The sequence below is a fragment of the Anolis sagrei genome, chromosome 13, assembly GCF_037176765.1.
Source record: "Anolis sagrei isolate rAnoSag1 chromosome 13, rAnoSag1.mat, whole genome shotgun sequence".
Taxonomy (NCBI): Eukaryota; Metazoa; Chordata; class Lepidosauria; order Squamata; family Dactyloidae; genus Anolis; species Anolis sagrei.
The window spans coordinates 20234217-20255580 of record NC_090033.1 but is presented as its reverse complement, the minus strand read 5'-3'; the positions used below and the strand labels follow the sequence as shown (position 1 = coordinate 20255580).

The window sequence follows — 21364 nt, the reverse complement described above, 5'->3', positions numbered from 1 at the left end:
TTGAGTTCCAGGGCCAGAGAAAAAGACAGCAAAAACAGAAGAACGGCCTGCCTCAGGGAAGTGTGCTTGCTCCATCCATGTTCAGCATCTACACAAATGACCAGCCACTGCCAGAAGGGACAGAGAGCTTCATCTATGCTGATGATCGTGCCATCACCACTCAAGGAAATCAGCTACAGAACAGGAGCTTCTTTGTTGAGTTCTAGGGCCAGAGAAGCAGATGGCGGAAACAGAAGAACGGGGAGCGTGCTTGCTCCATCCATGTTCAACATCTCCACCAATGACCAGCCACTGCCAGAAGGGACAGAGAGCCTCATCTATGCTGATGACTTTGTCATCATTGCTCAAGGAAATCTGCTACAGAACAGGAGCTTTTTTGTTGAGTTCCAGGGCCAGAGAAAAAGACAGCAAAAACAGAAGAACGGCCTGCCTCAGGGAAGTGTGCTTGCTCCATCCATGTTCAGCATCTACACAAATGACCAGCCACTGCCAGAAGGGACAGAGAGCTTCATCTATGCTGATGATCGTGCCATCACCACTCAAGGAAATCAGCTACAGAACAGGAGCTTCTTTGTTGAGTTCTAGGGCCAGAGAAGCAGATGGCGGAAACAGAAGAACGGGGAGCGTGCTTGCTCCATCCATGTTCAACATCTCCACCAATGACCAGCCACTGCCAGAAGGGACAGAGAGCCTCATCTATGCTGATGACTTTGTCATCATTGCTCAAGGAAATCTGCTACAGAACAGGAGCTTTTTTGTTGAGTTCCAGGGCCAGAGAAAAAGACAGCAAAAACAGAAGAACGGCCTGCCTCAGGGAAGTGTGCTTGCTCCATCCATGTTCAGCATCTACACAAATGACCAGCCACTGCCAGAAGGGACAGAGAGCTTCATCTATGCTGATGATCGTGCCATCACCACTCAAGGAAATCAGCTACAGAACAGGAGCTTCTTTGTTGAGTTCTAGGGCCAGAGAAGCAGATGGCGGAAACAGAAGAACGGGGAGCGTGCTTGCTCCATCCATGTTCAACATCTCCACCAATGACCAGCCACTGCCAGAAGGGACAGAGAGCCTCATCTATGCTGATGACTTTGTCATCATTGCTCAAGGAAATCTGCTACAGAACAGGAGCTTTTTTGTTGAGTTCCAGGGCCAGAGAAAAAGACAGCAAAAACAGAAGAACGGCCTGCCTCAGGGAAGTGTGCTTGCTCCATCCATGTTCAGCATCTACACAAATGACCAGCCACTGCCAGAAGGGACAGAGAGCTTCATCTATGCTGATGATCGTGCCATCACCACTCAAGGAAATCAGCTACAGAACAGGAGCTTCTTTGTTGAGTTCTAGGGCCAGAGAAGCAGATGGCGGAAACAGAAGAACGGGGAGCGTGCTTGCTCCATCCATGTTCAACATCTCCACCAATGACCAGCCACTGCCAGAAGGGACAGAGAGCCTCATCTATGCTGATGACTTTGCCATCATTGCTCAAGGAAATCTGCTACAGAACAGGAGCTTTTTTGTTGAGTTCCAGGGCCAGAGAAAAAGACAGCAAAAACAGAAGAACGGCCTGCCTCAGGGAAGTGTGCTTGCTCCATCCATGTTCAGCATCTACACAAATGACCAGCCACTGCCAGAAGGGACAGAGAGCTTCATCTATGCTGATGATCGTGCCATCACCACTCAAGGAAATCAGCTACAGAACAGGAGCTTCTTTGTTGAGTTCTAGGGCCAGAGAAGCAGATGGCGGAAACAGAAGAACGGGGAGCGTGCTTGCTCCATCCATGTTCAACATCTCCACCAATGACCAGCCACTGCCAGAAGGGACAGAGAGCCTCATCTATGCTGATGACTTTGTCATCATTGCTCAAGGAAATCTGCTACAGAACAGGAGCTTTTTTGTTGAGTTCCAGGGCCAGAGAAAAAGACAGCAAAAACAGAAGAACGGCCTGCCTCAGGGAAGTGTGCTTGCTCCATCCATGTTCAGCATCTACACAAATGACCAGCCACTGCCAGAAGGGACAGAGAGCTTCATCTATGCTGACGATCATGCCATCACCACTCATGTAGGGAGCTTTGAAATGGTTGAACAAAAGTTCTCCAAAGCTTTAGGTGCTCTTATTGCCTATTACAGAGAAAACCAACGGATTCCTCATCCATCTAAAATGCAGATGTGTGCTTTTCACATTAAGAACAGACAAGCATATCAAGCATATCAAGCTCTGAGGATTACCTGGGAAGGAATCCCACTGGACCCTCAATGAGCAAAGCAAGGACTCAGAGACCCTCAATGAGCAAATCATGGACTCAGAGACCCTCAATGAACAAATCACGGACTCAGAGACCCTCAATGAGCAAAGCATACCTGGGAGTCACCCTGGACCATGCTCTGACCTACAAGAAACACTGCTTGAATATCAAGAAAAAAGTGGGTGCTAGAAATAATATCATACAAAAGCTGACTGGCACAACCTGGGGACCACAACCAGACACAGTGAAGACATCTGCTCTTGCACTTGGCTATTCTGCTGAATGTGCATGCCCAGTGTGGAGCACATCTCACCATGTTAAAACAGGGGTATGTTGCTCTTATTGAGACATGTTGCATTATCACTGGATGTCTACGCCCTACACAACTAGAGAAATTATACTGTTTAGATGGCATTGCACCACGTGACATCCATTGGGAACTAGCAGCCTGTAATGAAAGGACCAAAGCAGTGACATCTCTGGCCCACTCTCTGTCTGGATATCAGCCAACACACCAATGTCTTAAATCAAGAAATAGCATCCTAATATGTACGGAGATACAGGCAGGAACACCTCAGCAAGCAAGAGTCCAAAAGTGGCAGGCCAAGACCCGGAACCTCAATCAGTGGCTGAGACTGGACGAGACTCCCTCCTGGGCACATAGTACACTGGAAGGCTCTGATTGAAGTCGAACATGACCCCCCCGCCCCCATAAGAGATAGTAATTTATAGTTTTGCTAAGGGCAAGGACACCAGGCCTTTTTCCTCCCCTTTCCCTATGATGAAATCCCACCAGGAAGTGCCCCCGATACTGAAAGGATGCAGAGCCTAAATCAATCACAAAGAACTCTTATCAACAAATCTTTTGCATGGACAGAAACAAAGGCGACAGCCTTGGCCTCAGAGTTTCGCCCAGGAGGGAGGTCGCCCCTTGGCAGACTTTTGATTACTTTTCTAATTGAAGACAGGGGGCGCCTTCGGAAAGCATCCCCCTTTCCGCCCTGTTGCCCCATTCAATCATTTATCAAAAACTTCACCCAGTATCGCCCCTTTTGTCCTTCTGTTTTGCCGCCACAGAAAGCCCAGATTTTCTTATTTGTATTCAATTATCACCATTCATGAATCAATAGAACTGCTTGATTAGAAGGCCCTTCCTAGGACTCATTACGCCGCTGGCATTACTTCATAATCCATTCAAGTATCCATTGTTTTCCCCACTCATTAAGCCACTGGCATTTCCTTACTTCATAATCCATTCAAGTATCCATTGTTTTCCCCACTCATTAAGCCACTGGCATTTCCTTACTTCATAATCCATTCAAGTATCCATTGTTTTCCCCTCTTCCCGCCTCCCTCCCTCCTGATTCGTCGGGACGCCAGAGCGGTAGAAGCCTTTTCATTGGCCCTGACACAGTGCAGCGGCTCCCTGATTGGTCCAGATGCGCTGGGGGTGGACAAGCCCCCTTTCAGCTGTTGGCATGTCAGCCAATCACGACGAAGACCGGCCCGGGGGGGGGGGGGAGATTTGAACCATACAACTCTGTATTTCTATAAAAATAGCATTTATTTCTGTAACCACATGCTCTGCTTGGCGAATGATTGGTACATTGCATCCTTTTCAGCTGAATTGCAAATAAAACATCTCCTTCCACTTGGTGAGACCCTTTATTGGGAAAAATCAAGGATTGGATGCTTCTCTCTGTCTCGCCAGGGGAACGAACTCTTTGAAGAGTCTGATTGGTCTCTGCCTCCTAAATTCCTGCTCTAAAATATGATCAGACTGCGCTCTGGCACCACGAGATGCAGATCCAACCTTGAGAAATGGGACTTCAAAGTGGAGTCCACGACATGCGAGTGTGGAGAAGAAGAGAAACCAGAGACCACCGACAGTCTGAATCCCGAAACATCCAAAATGGAGGACCTTCTCACGGTGACACCACAGGCACTCCACGTGACCAGATGACATTTAACATCATGTCACATTTTTAATCTTGTCTTTAAAATACATTATATCTGTATTCGTAATTTGCTTCTGACACAATTAATAAATAAATATGCCACTGGATCCCAAAACGAGAAGCATGGAAACACCAATCGCTAACAGAAGAGCACCCCAAACACTTTGAGGGAAACCCCAACTCCTCGACATCGGAGAATCCCATCAAAACAACCATCAGGAAAAGAACTGCAGAGTTGGAACTTATTTCTTCCCAGCAGGAAGAGTACAATCAAAGCACCCCCGACAGATGGCCATCCAGCCTCTGTTTCACCTCAAAAACGCTTGCAACTCCAAACTCAGTGAGAAATGCCCAAGGGTTGCCTTACCTGGAGCAGCCAATAGCACCTTCGGTGGAAAGTGGGGATGATGGAGGAGTGGACGTAGCAGCCGTAGAGGCACTGCGGAGAAAGGGAAGAAGAAGGAGAGGAAGAGAAGCTCAGTCGGAGGAGGAAAACATTGCAAGACAAAAGGCAAAACAACGACGACAACAGCGACAGAAAAGGACAAGCCATTCGAACAGTGGTTCCCAGCCTTCCCAATGCAGTTCCTTATGTGGTGGTGGCCCCCAACCATCCATTTATTTTCACAACTACTTCACAACTATAATTTTACTCCTGTTATGAATCATCTTGTAAATATCCAATATGCAGGGTGTATTTTCATTCATTTGACATAAATACTCGATACGCCCAAGTTTGAATACTGGTGGGGTTGAGGGGAGGATTGAGTTTGTCATTTGGGAGTTGTAGTTGCTGGGATTTATAGTTCACCAAGAGCATTCTGAACTCCACCAGTGAGGCAACTGAACCAAACTTGGGACACAGAACTCCCATGACCAACAACAAATTCTGGAAGAGCGTGGTAGGCATTGACCTTGGGTTTTGGAGTTATAGTTTACCTACATCCAGAGAGCACTGATGCATTTGGACCAATGTGACCTTGAGTTTGGGAGTTGTAGTTCACCTCCATCCAGAGATCACTGTGGACACAAACAAGGATGGATCTGGACCAAACTCTACACGAATACTCAATAAGCCCAAATGTGAACACTGGTGGAGTTTGGGGAAAATAGAATCTTGACATTTGGGAGTTGTAGTTGCTGGGATTTATAGTTCACCTAAAATCAAAGAGCATTCTGAACCCCACCAACGATGGAATGGAACCAAACTTGGCACACAGAACTCCCATGACCAACAGAAAATACTGGAAGGGTTTGGTGGGCAGTGTCCTTTGGTTTTGGAGTTGTAGTTCACCTAATCCAGAGAACACTGTAGACTCAAACAAGGATGGATCTGGACCAAACTCTACACGGATACTCAATATGCACAAATGTGGACACTGGTGGAGTCTGGGGAAAATAGAGTCTTGGCATTTGGGAGTTGTAGTTCACCTACATCCAGAGATCACTGTGGATACAAACAAGGATGGTTCTGGATCAAACTTTACACGAATACTCAATATTCCCAAATGTGAACACTGGTGCAGTTTGGGGAAGATAGACCTTGACATTTGGGAGTTGTAATGGCTGGGATTTATAGTTCAGCTATAATCAAAGAGCATTCTGAACTCCACCAATGATAGAATTGGGCCAAATTCCCACACGTAACCCCCATGACAAACAGAAAATACTGTGTTTTCTTATTGTCTTTGGCGACCCCTCTGACCCCCCCCCCCCCGAGACCCCCCTAGGGGTCCCGACCCCCAGGTTGAGAAACACTGTATTAGAACCAATGTCATCAAAGCCAGAATTGAAAAGTCGACAACAGATCCCAAGTGTAGACTCTGCAAAGAAGCGGATGAAACAAGGGATCCCATCCTGAGCTGCTGCAAGAAGATCGTGGACAGACTACAAGCAGAGGCACAACGCCATTGCTCGGGTGATTCGTTGGAACTTGTGCCACAAATCCCATCTGCCTGCGACAAAGAACGGGTGGGATCACAAGCTGGAAAAAGTTACACAAAATAAACACGCCAAACTCCTCTGGGACTTCCGAATCCAGACTAACAGAGTGTTGGAGCACAACACTCCTGACCGCACAATCATGTTGTTCTATCACACACTGGGCCTGTAATAATTGTCTTTCGAAATAGGACGTGCACCTTGTGCCCAGCGGGAAGCCAGGGCGCCTCGAAGAGAGGCTCTCAAGGATTTTCCAGTACAAATGGTCTTTAGATGGCTTGAAAGGTTAAACAAAGTCCTTTATGGATTGTTGTAGGTTTTCCGTGCTATATGGCCATGTTCTAGAGGCATTCTCTCCTGACGTTTCACCTGCATCTATGACAAGCATCCTCAGAGGTAGTGAGGTGTGTTGGAACTAGGAAAATGGGTTTATATATCTGTTGAAAGACCAGTTGAAACATTCACACCTAGCTCCAACAGACAAGAGTCCTTTGTCCCACCCTGGTCTCCACCTCACGACCTCTGAGGATGCTTGCCATAGATGCAGGTGAAACGTCAGGAGAGAATGCCTCTAGGACATGGCCATATAGCCTGAAAAAACCTACAGCAACCCAATCAGGGACATCTAATCACCTCCCAACAAAAGATTGCCCCAGGTAATGCTAATCAAGGTGGTCAGTTGAAACATTAACCCCTAGCTCCAGCAGACAAGAGTCCTTTGTCCCACCCTGGTCATTCCACAGATATATCAACCCATTTTCCTACTTCCAACAGACCTCACTACCTCTGAGGATGCTTGCCATAGATGCAGGCGAAACGTCAGGAGAAAATGCCCCTAGAACATGGCCATATAGCCCGGAAAACCTACAACAGCCCAGTGATTCCGGCCATGAATCTACGTCCCGCCCCGGAGTCTGAGATCATCTGGGGAGGCCCTGCTCTCGACCCCACCACTGTCACAAGTGAGGCTGGTGGGGACGAGGAGCAGGGCCTTCTCAGTGGTGGCCCCTCACCTGTAGAACTCACTCCCGGGGGAAATCAGGGCATCATCATCCCTCCTCTCCTTCAGGAGGAGGGTGAAGACGTGGTTATGGGACCAAATCCAACAGATATTTCTCAAATCTTCAATGAGTCAAACGAATGCTTCAAGGCTTTGAATCAACTGGTGGCTTCCTCAATCTTGTCCACAAGGGACAGGCAACTGTCTTCATGAACTGTTCCTTTACTTTGAGAGGAAAACCCTTTTTTAACCTCTCCCAGGCTGACTGTAATCTAATCCCTACGGATGTGGGTTCTACTACCGGAATAAACTGCGTCTTGAGCACCGAGTAGACCTACCAGGAAAGGTTTGCAGATTCTCCAGCTGGAGTTCTTTGGGTCTGTAAAGAATTTCTTAGAGACTTTAGGGCTGTTTCCCTCAGATGCTGTAAGACTGAGAGGCTGTGAGCTCTCTGCCAGAGCTTTGGGACTGTTTTTCCCCAGAATGTCCCTGGAATTCTCAAGAAATGAAGCTTTTCTGTAGGTGCAGCTTGTCCACATCCTCTAACTTAGCTTTCCTCATTAAGACTAACTACAAAATGGCTCCCTCTTCCCTTCCCATCTCCCTGGGAGAAGGGGTGGATCCAAACTTAACAATGGTAGACAGGTGGCTTGCCCTATGACTGCAAACCAAAGGAAGCCACCTTTTTGCAGAATCCCTGAAACTTTGGAAAGCATGCAAACACTTCATAGAAAGAAAGTAAAGTTGGAACTCGTGGTACAGACGTACCAGCACAGGCATTGACCTTGAGTTTGGGAGTTGTAGTTCACCTACATCCAGAGAACACTGTGGACTCAAACAATGATGGATCTGGACCAAACTTGGCACGGATACTCAATATGCCCAAATGTGAACACTGGTGGAGTTTGGGGAAAATAGAATCTCAACATTTGGGATTTGTAGTTCACCTACAATCACAGAGCATTCTGAACCCCACCGATGATAGAATTGGGCCAAACCTCCCACACAGAAAGCCCATGACCACCAGAATGGGCCACAGCAACGCATGGCAGGGGACGGCTAGTTTTAAGTAAACCTACAAAGACAACGGCTGGTGTGTTCTTTGGTGTCTTAAGCAAGGTGGTTCTACTCTGAGGAGGATCGTCTGGCCCTTGCCAGGCTACACGAAGTGACTATTTGGGGACTGGTATCCTAGAGATCATTACAGGTGGGAAACAGGATCTGGGAAATTTCGGTTTCAATGGGAGGAACCGGCTTCCAGAGCGCTCCTCAATCTCGCAGGTCCATTTCAGGAGGAAAAAGCAGAAGGAGAAAGAGACACAGAAAGAGTGATGCGGAGATGCAAAGGCATCTTGTGACGCAAGGAAGGGATTTGTTCCGCCGAATCCAAGGAAAAAGAGACTGATCCAGATTTCGAGTTCTGACGTTGGGCCCGGGGCTTAGTCCCGCTTGGCAACGATTTGAAATATTAACGCTATTAAGGGCGATATAGACACTGCCGATATTTCAAAACAAGCCTCTCCGATGAAATATTTGCAGCATGCGGAAGCCGTAAAGCGGAGGATTGAAGCAAAAGCCATTCGCGGAGGACACAAAACTTCTTACAACCCCAAAACTTGATAAGTTTCTCCACCTTCCTAATGCACCTTCATATACTTCCTCATGTTGTGGTGAACCCTAACCATAAAATTATTTTTGTTATGGCCATGTTCTAGAGGCATTCTCTCCTGACATTTCGCCTGCATCTATGGCAAGCATCCTCAGAGGTAGTTTGAATTCTTCTTTGGTGATTTCTCCCTTTTTCCACTTCTTGTCTGACCTTACTGGCTCTGAGGATGCTTGCCATAGATGCAGGCGAAACGTCAGGAGAGAATGCCTCTAGAACATGGCCATATAGCCCGAAAAAACCTACAACAACCCAAAGAACATTCTGAACCCCACCAACAATAGAATTGGGCCAAACTTCCCACACAGAACCCCCATGAGCAACGGAAAATACTGTTTTTCTAATGGTCTTTGGTGACCCCTCTGACATCCCCCTCACGAACCTTCCCCCCAGGGGTCCTGACCCCCAGGTTGAGAAACGCTGCCATAAGTGAGGGACCCTTTCCTTAGAATCATAGAATCCTAGAGTTGGAAGAGACCTCCTGGGCCATCATCCAGTCCAACCCCATTCTGCCAAGAAGCAGGAATATTGCATTCAAAGCACCCCTGACAGATGGCCATCCAGCCTCTGTTTCAAAGCTTCCAAAGAGGGAGCCTCCACCACACTCCAGGGCAGATAGTTCCACTGCTGAACGGCTCTCACAGTCAGGAAGTTCTTCCTCACTTCTAATTGTGCTAAGACACAAAAGAGACATGCACAAGAAATGGAAAAAGGGAGAAATCATCAAAGAAAAATTCAAACAAATAGCCAACACCTGTAGGGAAAAGGTCCGCAAGGAATCTCCTCTCTTGTAGTTTGAAGCCATTGTTCCTTGTCCAATGTCCTTGGGACATTGCTGCACATTGCTAGTCCTGCCGGGGAGATGGGGCAAAATACAAATAAAGTTTTATTATGATTATTATGTGATGGGTCACCCCAGATGTGAGGAAGGGCTCCCCATCTTGTTCACCCAGGGCCATCCTTCGCTCCCTTTGCAAACCTTATGGCAGTGTTTCTCAACTTGGGGGTCGGGACTCCTGGGGGGGGGGGGGTCACAGGGGGGGGGGTCAGAGGGGTCACTAAAGACCATCAGAAAACACAGTATTTTCCGTTGGTCATGGGGGTTCTGTGTAGGAACTTTGGCCCAAATCTATCGTTGGCGAGGTTCAGAATGCTCTTGATAAGTAAACTATAAATCCCAGCAACTACAACTCACAAATGTCAAGGTCTATTTTCCACCAAACTCCATCTGTGTTCACATTTGAGTATCCATGCCAAGTTTGGTGCAGATCCATCATTGTTTGAGTCCACGGTGCTCTCTGGATGTAGGTGAACTACAACTCCCCAACTCAAGGTCAATGCCCACCAAACTCTTCTAGTGTTTTCTGTTGTTCATTAGAGTTCTGTGTGCCATGTTTGGTTCAATTCCATCGTTGGTGGAGTTCAGAATGCTCTTTGATTGTAGGTGAACTATAAATCCCACCAACTACAACTCCCAACCACCTCAAGTTTGGTCCAGATCCATCATTGTTTGAGTTCACGGTGCTCTCTGGATGTAGGTGAACTACAACTCCCAGACTCAAGGTCAATGTCCACCAGACCTTCTCAGTATTTTCTCTTGGTCATGGGAATTCTGTGTGACATGCTTGATTCAATTCCATCATTGGTGGAGTTCAGAAGGCTCTTTGATTGTAGGTGAACTATAAATCCCAGCAACTCCAGCATTACCAAATGACAAAACCAATCACCCCCAACTCCCCTCATACTGCCTTATGGGAACCCCTTCCTTCCTTCCTTCCTTCCTTCCTTCCTTCCTTCCTTCCCTCCTTCCCACTCTTTCATCTCCAACAACAAAGGGTGGCTCTGCTTATGATGCAGATCCTTCTCCGCCATCAAAGGCCGGCTCAGAAATGGACTTGATGAACATCAAGGGAGGAGAAATCAATGCCTGCAGAAAGGCCCCAAAGTGTGGCCGGCCTTGACCTGGGCGAGACCCCAAAAGAGGAGGATTTCCAAGGCTGATTTGGAAAACATAGAATGCCAAGGCCACCCTTCCCTCCCGTTGCAAACCTTCGTTTCAAAGGAAGGAGAGAAAGAAAGGGAAGGAGGAAAAGAATGGAACCGATCCTAGAAACAGGGGCGGCTCAACCATTACGCACAGTAAGCCATCGCGGTATAGTCGATTTTGCCAGGGGCGCTCTTGAGGCGCTCTTGGAGGAAAATAGACCTTGACATATGCGAGTTGTGGTTACTGGGATGCATAGTTCACCTACAATCAAAGAACATTCTGAACTCCACCAATGATGGAATTGAATCAAATATGGCACACAGAACTCCCACGACGGACAGAAAATATATATCAGTGATTGGTTGGGGGGGGCGGGGGCGGCAAAATACTGTTTGCTTACACTTGAAAATTACCTAGGGAAAATAGACCTTGACATATGCGAGTTGTAGTTACTGGGATGTATAGTTCACCTACAATCAAAGAGCATCCTGAACTCCACCAATGATGGAATTGAATCAAATATGGTACACAGAATTCCCACGACGACGAACAGAAAATATATATCAGTGATTGGTTGGGGGGGGGGCACCAAAATACTGTTTGCTTACACTTGAAAATTACCTAGGGAAAATAGACCTTGACATATGCGAGTTGTAGTTACTGGGATGTATAGTTCACCTACAATCAAAGAGCATTCTGAACTCCACCAATGATGGAATTGAACCCAATGTGGCACACAGAACTCCCACGACGAATAGAAAATATATATCAGTGATTGGTTGGGGGGGGGGAGGGCAAAATACTGTTCACTTACACTTGAAAATTACCTAGGGAAAATAGACCTTGACATATGTGAGTTGTGGTTACTGGGATGTATAGTTCGCCTACAATCAAAGAGCATTCTGAACTCCACCAATGATGGAATTGGACCAAATATGGCACACAGAACTCCCACGACAAACAGAAAATATATATCATGACCCCCCCCCCCCCCCCGGAGCAAGGCTATGCTATGTAATCGTCATAAAGACCCCCACTTTGTCGTAAGGATCCACACTTTGCAACCAAGGCCAGCTCTTCTGCAATTTCCTGCAGTTTCCCAAAGACGTCAGCTGTTGCATTTGAAGGGAATATATATATATCTAGATAATCTCGTCTCGGTTGCCATTGTCAGTATTGACTTCAGGGTCTCATTCCAGGAAGAGTTTGGGTTGCCATGGATTCGTTTTCATAGGTATGTGGCGCTGCGCCACAAGTCAACAAAGCCAACCTGGATCTCATTTTCTCCCCTCAATGCCACGTCTCTCTCATCCATTCACTCCCACCAGTTTGGAGCAGGAAGGCATTACTCTCCGGAAAAATGGATGCGGAAGGTTCCGATTATTATTATTATTTGACTCCTGAGACTCGGATCTCGCTCCCTTCCATCTCCTCTTAGAATCACAGAGGGAAGGGACCTTCAAAGGCCATCCAGTTGAAGTCGAACATGATCCCCCTCCCCATAAAAGATAGTAACCAGGGGCGGCGCAACCATTACGCAAAGTAAGCCTTCGTGGTAGAGTTGATTTTGCCCAGGGGCGCTCTTGGGGGAAAATAGACCTTGACATATGCGAGTTGTAGTTACTGGGAGGGATAGTTCACTTACAATCAAAGAGCATTCTGAACTCCACCAATGATGGAATTGAACCAATTATGGCACACAGAACTCCCATGGCTCAGGGGAAACAATGATGGATCTGGACCAGGGGTGGCTCAACCATTACGCAAAGTAAGCATTCGCGGTAGAGTTGATTTTGCCCAAGGGCGCTCTTGGGGGAAAATAGACCATGACATATGCGAGTTGTAGTTACTGGGATGTGTAGTTCACCTACAATCAAAGAGCATGCTGAACTCCACCAAGGATGGAATTGGCTTGCATCCCCAGGGGCGGCGAAGCCATTACGCAAAGTAAGCAGTCGCGGTAGAGTTGATGTTGCCCAGGGGCGCTCTTGAGGCGCTCTTGGGGGAAAATAGACCTTGACATATGTGAGTTGTAGTTACTGGGATGTATAGTCCACCTACAATCAAAGAGCATTCTGAACTCCACCAATGATGGAATTGGCTTGCATCCCCAGGGGCGGCAAAGCCATTACGCAAAGTAAGCCATTGTGGTAGACTTGACGTTGCCCAGGGGCGCTCTTGAGGCTCTCTTGGGGGAAAATAGACCTTGACATATGTGAGTTGTAGTTACTGGGATGTATAGTCCACCTACAATCAAACAGCATTCTGAACTCCACCAATGATGGAATTGAACCAAATATGGCACACAGAACTCCCACAGCTCAGGGGAAACAATGATGGATCTGGACCAAGGGCGGCTCAAGCCTTACGCAAAGTAAGCATTCGCGGTAGAGTTGATGTTGCCCAAGGGCGCTCTTGGGGGGAAATAGACCTTGACATATGCGAGTTGTAGTTGCTGGGATGTATAGTTCACCTACAATCAAAGAGCATTCTGAACTCCACCAATGATGGAATTGAACCGAATATGGCACACAGAACTCCCACAGCTCAGGGGAAACAATGATGGATCTGGACCAAGGGCGGCGCAACCATTACGCAAAGTAAGCAGTCGCGGTAGAGTTGATTTTGCCCAAGGGCTCTCTTGGGGGAAAATAGACCTTGACATATGCGAGTTGTAGTTACTGGGATGTATAGTTCACCTACACTCAAAGAGCATTCTGAACTCCACCAATGATGGAATTGAACCAAATATGGCACACAGAACTCCCACGGCTCAGGGGAAACAATGATGGATCTGGACCAAGGGCGGCTCAACCATTACCCAAGGGTGCTCTTGGGGGAAAACAGACCTTGACATATGCTAGTTGTAGTTACTGGGATGTATAGTTCACCTACAATCAAAGAGCATTCTGAACGCCACCAATGATGGAATTGAACCAAATATGGCACACAGAACTCCCACAGCTCAGGGGAAACAATGATGGATCTGGACCAAGGGCGGTTCAACCATTACGCAAAGTAAGCATTCGCGGTAGAGTTGATTTTGCCCAAGGGCACTCTTGGGGGAAAATAGACCTTGACATATGCTAGTTGTAGTTACTGGGATGTATAGTTCACCTACAATCAAAGAGCATTCTGAACGCCACCAATGATGGAATTGGCTTGCATCCCCAGGGACGGTGAAGCCATTACGCAAAGTAAGCAGTCGCAGTAGAGTTGAGTTTGCTCAGGGGCGCTCTTGAGGCGCTCTTGGGGGAAAATAGACTTTTGACATATGACATACTGGGATGTATAGTTCACCTACAATCAAAGAGCATTCTGAACTCCACCAATGATGGAATTGAACCAAATGTGGCATACAGAACTCCCACGATGAACAGAAAATATATATATCAATGATTGGTTGGGGGGGGGGGATGCCAAAATACTGTTTGCTTACCATTGAAAATGACCTAGGGCCGCCTCTGCCTACACCACTGGAGAAATTACAGTGTTTACTTGGTATTGCACCACCTGACATAGAGTTCCAAGAGACCCCGAGGGTCATCCAGTCCAACCCTTTAAAATAGATAGATAGAATTATAATTATACTAAAAGGTAAAGGTTGTCCCCTGGCATTAAGTCCAGTCATGTCCGACTCTGGGGTGTGGTGCTCATCTCCATTTCTAAGCCAAAGAGTCGGCGTTGCCCATAGAAACCTCCAAGGTCATGTGGCCATAGGCAGGACTGCATGAGGGCCCGTTGGAGAGGTACCTATTGATCTACTCACATTTGCATGTTTTTGAACTGCTAAGTTGGCAGAAGCTAGGGTTGGCAGCGCAAGCTCACGCCACTCTCCAGAATCGAACCTGCAACCTTTCGGTCAACAAGCTCAGAAGCTCAGCGCTTTAACCCACTTCTTTTTCCTCCTCCTCCTTTTTTTCTTCTTCCTCTTCCTCCCCCTTCACCTCTTCTCCTTCCTCTTCTTCTTTTCTTCTGTTTCTTCCTCTTCTTCCTCTTTTCTTCTTCTTTCTCTTCTTGTTATCCTCCTCCTCCTTCTTCCTCTTCCTACTCTTCTACTTCTTCCTCCTCTTCTTCTTCCTCTTTTCCTTCCTCTTCAACTTCTTCTTCTTCTACTACGACTACTACTACTTCCTCTTCTTCCTCTCCTCATCCTCCTTCTTCCTCTTCTTCTTCCTACTCTACTTCTTCCTCCTCTTCTTCTTCCTCTTTTCCTTCCTCTTCAACTTCTTCTTCTACTACTACTACTTCATCTTTCTCTCCTCATCTTCCTTCTTCCTCTTCTTCTTTTCCTCATCCTCCTTCTTCCTCTTTTCCTTCCTCTTCATCTTCTACTATTACTACTTCCTCTTCTTCCTCTCCTCATCCTCCTTCTTCCTCTTCTCCTTCTTCTCCTTCTCTTCCTCCTCCTCCTCCTACTTCTTCCTCTTCTCCTTTTTCCTACTCGTCTACTTCTTCATCCTCTTCTTCTTCTTCCTCTTTTCCTTCCTCTTCATCATCTTCTACTACTACTACTTCCTCTTCTTCCTCTCCTCATCCTCCTTCTCCCTCTTCTCCTTCTCTTCTTCTCCTACTTCCTCTTCTTCTTCCTCCTGTCTCCTCCTCCTCTCCTCCTCATAGAGTTGAAAGGGACAATCCAATCCCTCCTGACAGATGGCCATCCAGCCTCTGTTGGGCTCTAGGGCAGTCCACATTCCACTTTCAAACGGCTCTTGTCATTAGGAAGATCTTCCCAATGTCCAAGTGGAGCCTCTTTTCCTACCATTTGAATCCCTCGATCCCTTTCCTAGGACTTCCATAGACACTCTCTGTCATTATGATTGGTTTACTGTTTTTTTCTATGTTTTGTGTTTATTGTTTATATGCTTATATGTTTTATACTTTAATGTTATGTTGTTTATTTTATTGCAATTTGCATCTCATTGTATTGTAATTTGTTACAATACAATGTAACTTGGTTCTCATGTAAGTCACTCCGAGTCCCCGTTGGGGAGATGGTGGCGGGGTGTAAATAACGATTTATTATTATTATTGAAAGGGTCTTTGAGTGAAATTTGCAAATGAAATTGAATGAAATTAACAGCAAAAGAGAAACGTACCCTTTCTCTGAAGAAAAAGAGCGACACGGAAGAAAATGTTTTTAAGAAACAAGATGTGACATGTAGAGGTCGGAAGTTGTGTTGTGGTTAAGTTCAAAGGTTGTGGTTAAGCGCAGAGTCTGCAGGTACAAGAAGGTACGTTCCATCAAAAGGTCAAGGGAGGGGGCTGGAAAGAGGGTTCCTACCATGACAAAAAAATTGTTCTCGTTTACTTGAGGTTATATATCGGTGGTCAAAAAACCAAGTGGAGTCACGTGAAGGGTAGCATCTGCGTATGGTGCCAGGCTGTCCGTCTTCTTCATGAAAAAACTAAAATAAACCTTGTTTTTTGATCTTTTTTGGGGACTGTCTCCTTCATTACGTGCTCCCGTGATGTGGACCCAAGAAGACCCAATTTAGGATCTCTAATAATAATAATAATAATAATAATAATAATAATAATAATAATATTGCTACGGAAGCTTTCCGAAACCGCAACGGCCTTTTGCTGGAGACCGGGCGACGAGGAAACCAATCTTAATCAATCCAATTGCTGGAATCAAGGCGACACAAGACGAAGGCAGCGATAAAAATTAAATGCGTTTCCCGATAAAAAGGTATAAAAATCATGTCAGAGGCATAAATTTGGGGAGGAAAATAATGGACGGGCAGGGCTTGGGCTCTTTCCTGAAGGTTTCCCCGAGATTAATACGAGATTAAAGAGCGATAAAGCGAAATGGCAGCTTAAAAAATGGATAAGACGCTTCTGCCAGACAGGAAGGCACTACCCAAACCCTCCTAACAGACGGCCACCCACCCTCAAATATAGTAATGGTTTTATGGAGAGGTTAGACCACATCGAGTCATGGAATCCTAGAGTTGAAAGGGGCCTCCAAAGGCCATCCAGTCGAACACCTTTGGGCTTTACCAACTCTTGAGAAAAGGAGCCCTAGTTTCTCTTTCTCCTTTTCTTCCTTCCTTCCTTTCTCCTTCTCCCTCCCTTCGTTCCTCCGTGCCTTTCTCCTTCCTTCCTTCCTTCCTTCCTTCCTTCCTTCCTTCCTTCTTTCTCTTCTCCCTCTCCCTCTCTTCTTTTCTTCCTCTTTCTTTTTCCTTCTTAACATTCTCTTCCCTCCTTCACCCCTACATCCCTCTTTCTCCTTCCTTCCTTTACCTTCTTTTCTTCCCTCCTTCCCATTTTCCCCTCAATTCATTTTCCCTCCCTCTTTCTTCTCCCTTCCTCCCTTCTCTTCTTTCATTCCCTTGTTGGGGTTAGAGAAACAGACCTACAACTTTTGTGGGAAAAATCCTAAGAACTCCAGCTGGAAATTCTTCAGAGCCTTGGCTGGTAGGTCTACTCGGGTACCCAAGAAGCAATTTGGAGCCGGGAGTAGGGCCCACACCAGCAAAGTCTAGAAAGCAGATTGCCAGGGACGGGTCAAAAAGGGTTTTCCTCGTAAAGGAAAGAAATAGTTCTCCAAGCAAGTTGCCTGTCCATTGTAGATAAGTTAAGAAGCATTGGTTTGATTTGTTGAAGACCTAAGATTGTTTGTTGAAGACCTAAGCAATAATAAAGGGCTTTGTTAAACTTTTAAGCCTCTAAAGACTTTGTATAGGAAAACCCATAGGGCCTCTCATCCGAGGCACCCCAGCACAAAGAGCACATCCTGTTCAAAAGCCAATTACTATAGGCCCAGTGCACGACAGCACAACAGGAGCAAAATGACAGTTAAGAAATAGCAACGAAAATAATGTTATGGTTGGGGGTCACCACAACAGGTGGGGAATGGATTAAGGGGTCGCGGCATTCAGAAGGTCGAGAAACACTGCTGTACAACAACAACAACAACAACAACAACAACAAGTGGATTCTGCAAATTCCAGGGCTTTGTTTACATTCTTGACATCCATTTGGAAGCACAAGAACAAATGGGATTGCGGGCATATATATTAGGCCTGTGCGGTTTCGTTCGTTATTTTGTTATTTCGTTATTAATTCGTTATTTTTACCATATCCGACGCGATATCAAAACACTTTTTTAAACCCGGAAGGGTTTAAAAATATCGAAACAGCAGCCCCATATATTTTACGAGCTTCAGCTCGTGTCGTTAATGGGATGGAGGGAGGCTGCTGAGTGCTGCTGGTGCCTGGGAGCCAATCCGGCGCTCCCAAGCACCCCAGCAGTAAATGGGGCGGGCGGGGCGAAGGGGCGGCGCGAGCGCACACCCAGTGAGCCAAGCACCGCCCCTGCCTGTTGGGCGCCCGGCCTGCGCGCGCTCACCCTTACACCCGGCCTCCACAAGCCATCCAATCGGCTCCGGCTCCTGCGCCCTCCTCCTCCTCCTCCTCCTCCTCCCAGCTGTGTTGCAGCCAGGAAGTGCCAGGAGGTGGAGGAGGAGGAGGGCGCAGGAGCCGGAGCCGATTGGATGGCGCGCGCGCGCGCTCACCCTTACACCCGGCCTCCGCGCGCCATCCAATCGGCATCCTCCTCCTGGCACTTCCTGCAACACAGCTGGGAGGAGGAGGAGGAGGAGGAGGAGGGCGCAGGAGCCGGAGCCGATTGGATGGCGCTCTTGCTGTGAGTTTTCAGGCTCTTTTGCTGTGAGTTTTCAGGGCTGTATGTATGACCATGTTCCAGAAGCATTCTCTCCTGACATTTTGCCCACATCTATGGCAGGCATCCTCAGAGGTCTGTTGGAAACTAGGCAAACGGAGTTTCAGTTTACCTATGGAATGTCCAGGGTGGGAGAAATGAAAGCCATTCAATGCTAATCAAGGTGACCATTACTGCAACATTCACACTTACAAAATGTTTTGTAAATATTTACGAAATTTCGTAAATAACAAAACATTTTTTTGGAAAGTTTTGTAAATATTTTAAATATCGAAACAAAAAAACACCCCAATTACAAATCGATTTTAGAAACAAATTTTTTCTTGATCAAACAGGCCTAATATATATACCCACTCCGGGTTCTAGTATGAACCGCAAAGGCAGTAAAAGCCCATTTCTGGTTGCAAGGGTAGGGGATTCCCCCTAAAATCTTGCTTTCAAACAACGTAATGTGGTTGTTTCCCCTTTAACGGGACCACCTTCGGGGGAAAATGAAAAGCAAGCTTTGAAATCGACTCCCCGCTGAATTGTGCCGAGAGAGAGAAAAGTACAGAATATAGATATATATATATATATTAAATAAGGCTCTCTCTCTCTCTCTCCCCTTCCCACCACTTCAAACCCCTTCTGGATTGGGCTCCGTCTTCCCCGCATTCGTTCGCAATTCCCCAATTCCCCTAATAAGAAGCTAAATCAATCTTTAGAGGGAACAAATCACATAAAAACCTCTGTGCGCATATATACTATATATAGAGAGAGCGCACGCATTGAGATAAAGGCACCGTCCCGGTCTTCTATGCCTTTGACAAACCTGCTATGGCTAGTCCCAATTAGACTAGATTGATGAACTGGCTCCTCTCCTTATTTATTTATTATGCAAACGTATATGTCGAGCACCCCCCCCCCCCAAAATAATGGATAGTGACTTATAGTTCTGCAAAGGGCAAGGGCACCAGACTACACAACAAGGGTTAAGTCTTGGTCACATTGCCAAGGCACTGACAACAACAAGGACCCCACGAGGCTTTTGGGAAATGGCTGCATCTTGGGACTTCTGCCCTTTGTGAGAATTGTAGTTCCCCCAAGGACCGAGCGATGGATCATGTTATCTATCAACTCAGCGCCCATCCGCTGACTTCTGCAGGGAGAACCATTCAGGATTTAATCCTGGATGAAAAGGCAGACCTGGCGTGCATCACGGAGACCTGGTTGGACGAGGCTGGAGGGGTTAATCTCACCCAGCTTTGCCCACCAGGTTATGCCGTGCAACACCAACCGAGATCCAGGGGGCGGGGAGGCGGAGTTGCAATAGTCTATAAAGATTCCATCTCATTGGTCAGGGGCCCGGCCTTACAGTCGATCTTGTTTGAATGTGTCCACCTGAGGCTAGGAGACCGGGACAGAATAGGGCTGCTGTTGGTGTACCGACCACCCCGCTGCACCACGGCCGCCCTACCTGAGCTTGCAGAGTTGGTCTCGGGCCTGGCATTGGAGTCCCGGCGGCTTGTAGTGCTGGGGGACTTCAATGTCCATGCAGAGACCACTCTTTCAGGAGCGGCTCAGGACTTCATGGCTTCCATGGCAACTATGGGGCTGTCCCAATTAATATCTGGCCCTACCCACTGTGCTGGACACACACTTGACTTGGTCTTCTGTCAGGGCTGGGAAGAAGGTGGCGGTGTGGAGGAGTTATCAATCTCCCCTTTGCCATGGACTGACCACCACCTGATCAAGTTTAGACTTGCTGCAACTTCTAACCTCCGCAGGGGTGGTGGACCCATTAAGATGGTCCGCCCCAGGAGGCTTATGGATCCAGAAGGACTCCTGATGGCTCTTGGGGATGTTTCCGCTGCCTTGGATGGTGATTCTGTCGATGCCCTGGTCGCTCACTGGAATAGGGAGTTGACTAGGGCAATAGACACGATTGCTCCGGAGCGCCCCCTCTTAAGTCGCCGAGCGAAAACCGGCCCCTTGGTTCAACGAGGAGCTGGTGGACCTAAAGCGAACAAAGAGGTGGCTAGAGAGCGTGTGGAGGAAAGAGCCCAGCGAGTCAAACCGAACACGCCTACGCCTCTATCTAAGGGCGTATGGTGCGGCAATAGAGGCCGCGCAAAATGCTTTCTACTCGGCCAATATTGCGTCCGCAAGGAACCGTCCGGCATAACTGTTCCGAGTAGTCAGAGGGTTGTTGAATCCCACCCTGAGTGGGTCCCCTGACGACTCGACAGTGCGCTGTGAAGCATTTGCTCAGTACTTTGCGGACAAAGTCGCTTTGATCCGCGCGGGCTTTGACACCACATTAACTGGAGTCTCTGAGGATGTAACTCAAGCATCTGCTTGTCCAGTTTTGTTGGATTCGTTTCAATCTGTTCAACTCGACGAGGTCATCAGGGTTCTGGGAGAGGCGAGGCCCACCACATGCATCCTAGACCCCTGCCCTTCCTGGCTGGTAAAAGAAGCCAGAGGGGGTTTGGCAGAGTGGGTAAAGGTGGTGGTTAATGCCTCCCTTCAGGAAGGCAAGATTCCAGCCAGCTTAAAACAAGCTGTCATCAAACCGCTGTTGAAAAAACCATCACTAGACCCCACTCAATTCGTCAACTTTCGGCCAGTCTCCAATCTCCCCTACTTGGGCAAAGTCCTGGAACGTGTGGTGGCCTCGCAACTCCAGGAATTCCTGGTGGACACGGACTATCTAGATCCGTCACAGTCTGGCTTTAGGCCGGGACATGGTACTGAGACAGCCTTGGTCGCCTTAGTTGATGATCTTCGCCGGGAACTGGACAGGGGGAGTGTGTCCCTGTTAGTTCTGCTGGACCTCTCTTCGGCCTTCGATACCGTCGACCACGGTATCCTTCTGGGACGCCTCGCGGGAATGGGTC

The 21364-nt window shown here is 47.4% G+C and overlaps 1 protein-coding gene across 5 annotated transcripts in view; it reads right to left on the bottom strand.

Moving 5' to 3' along the window:
- CAMTA1 (calmodulin binding transcription activator 1) overlaps window positions 1-21364 on the bottom strand; it is a 539274-nt gene that overhangs the window by 148892 nt on the left and 369018 nt on the right. For all 5 annotated transcript variants that reach the window (XM_067472884.1, XM_067472882.1, XM_067472885.1 and 2 more), the window contains exon 5: window positions 4569-4640. In XM_067472884.1, coding sequence (XP_067328985.1) covers window positions 4569-4640 — 72 coding nt within the window. The remainder of the gene's footprint in view (window positions 1-4568; window positions 4641-21364) is intronic.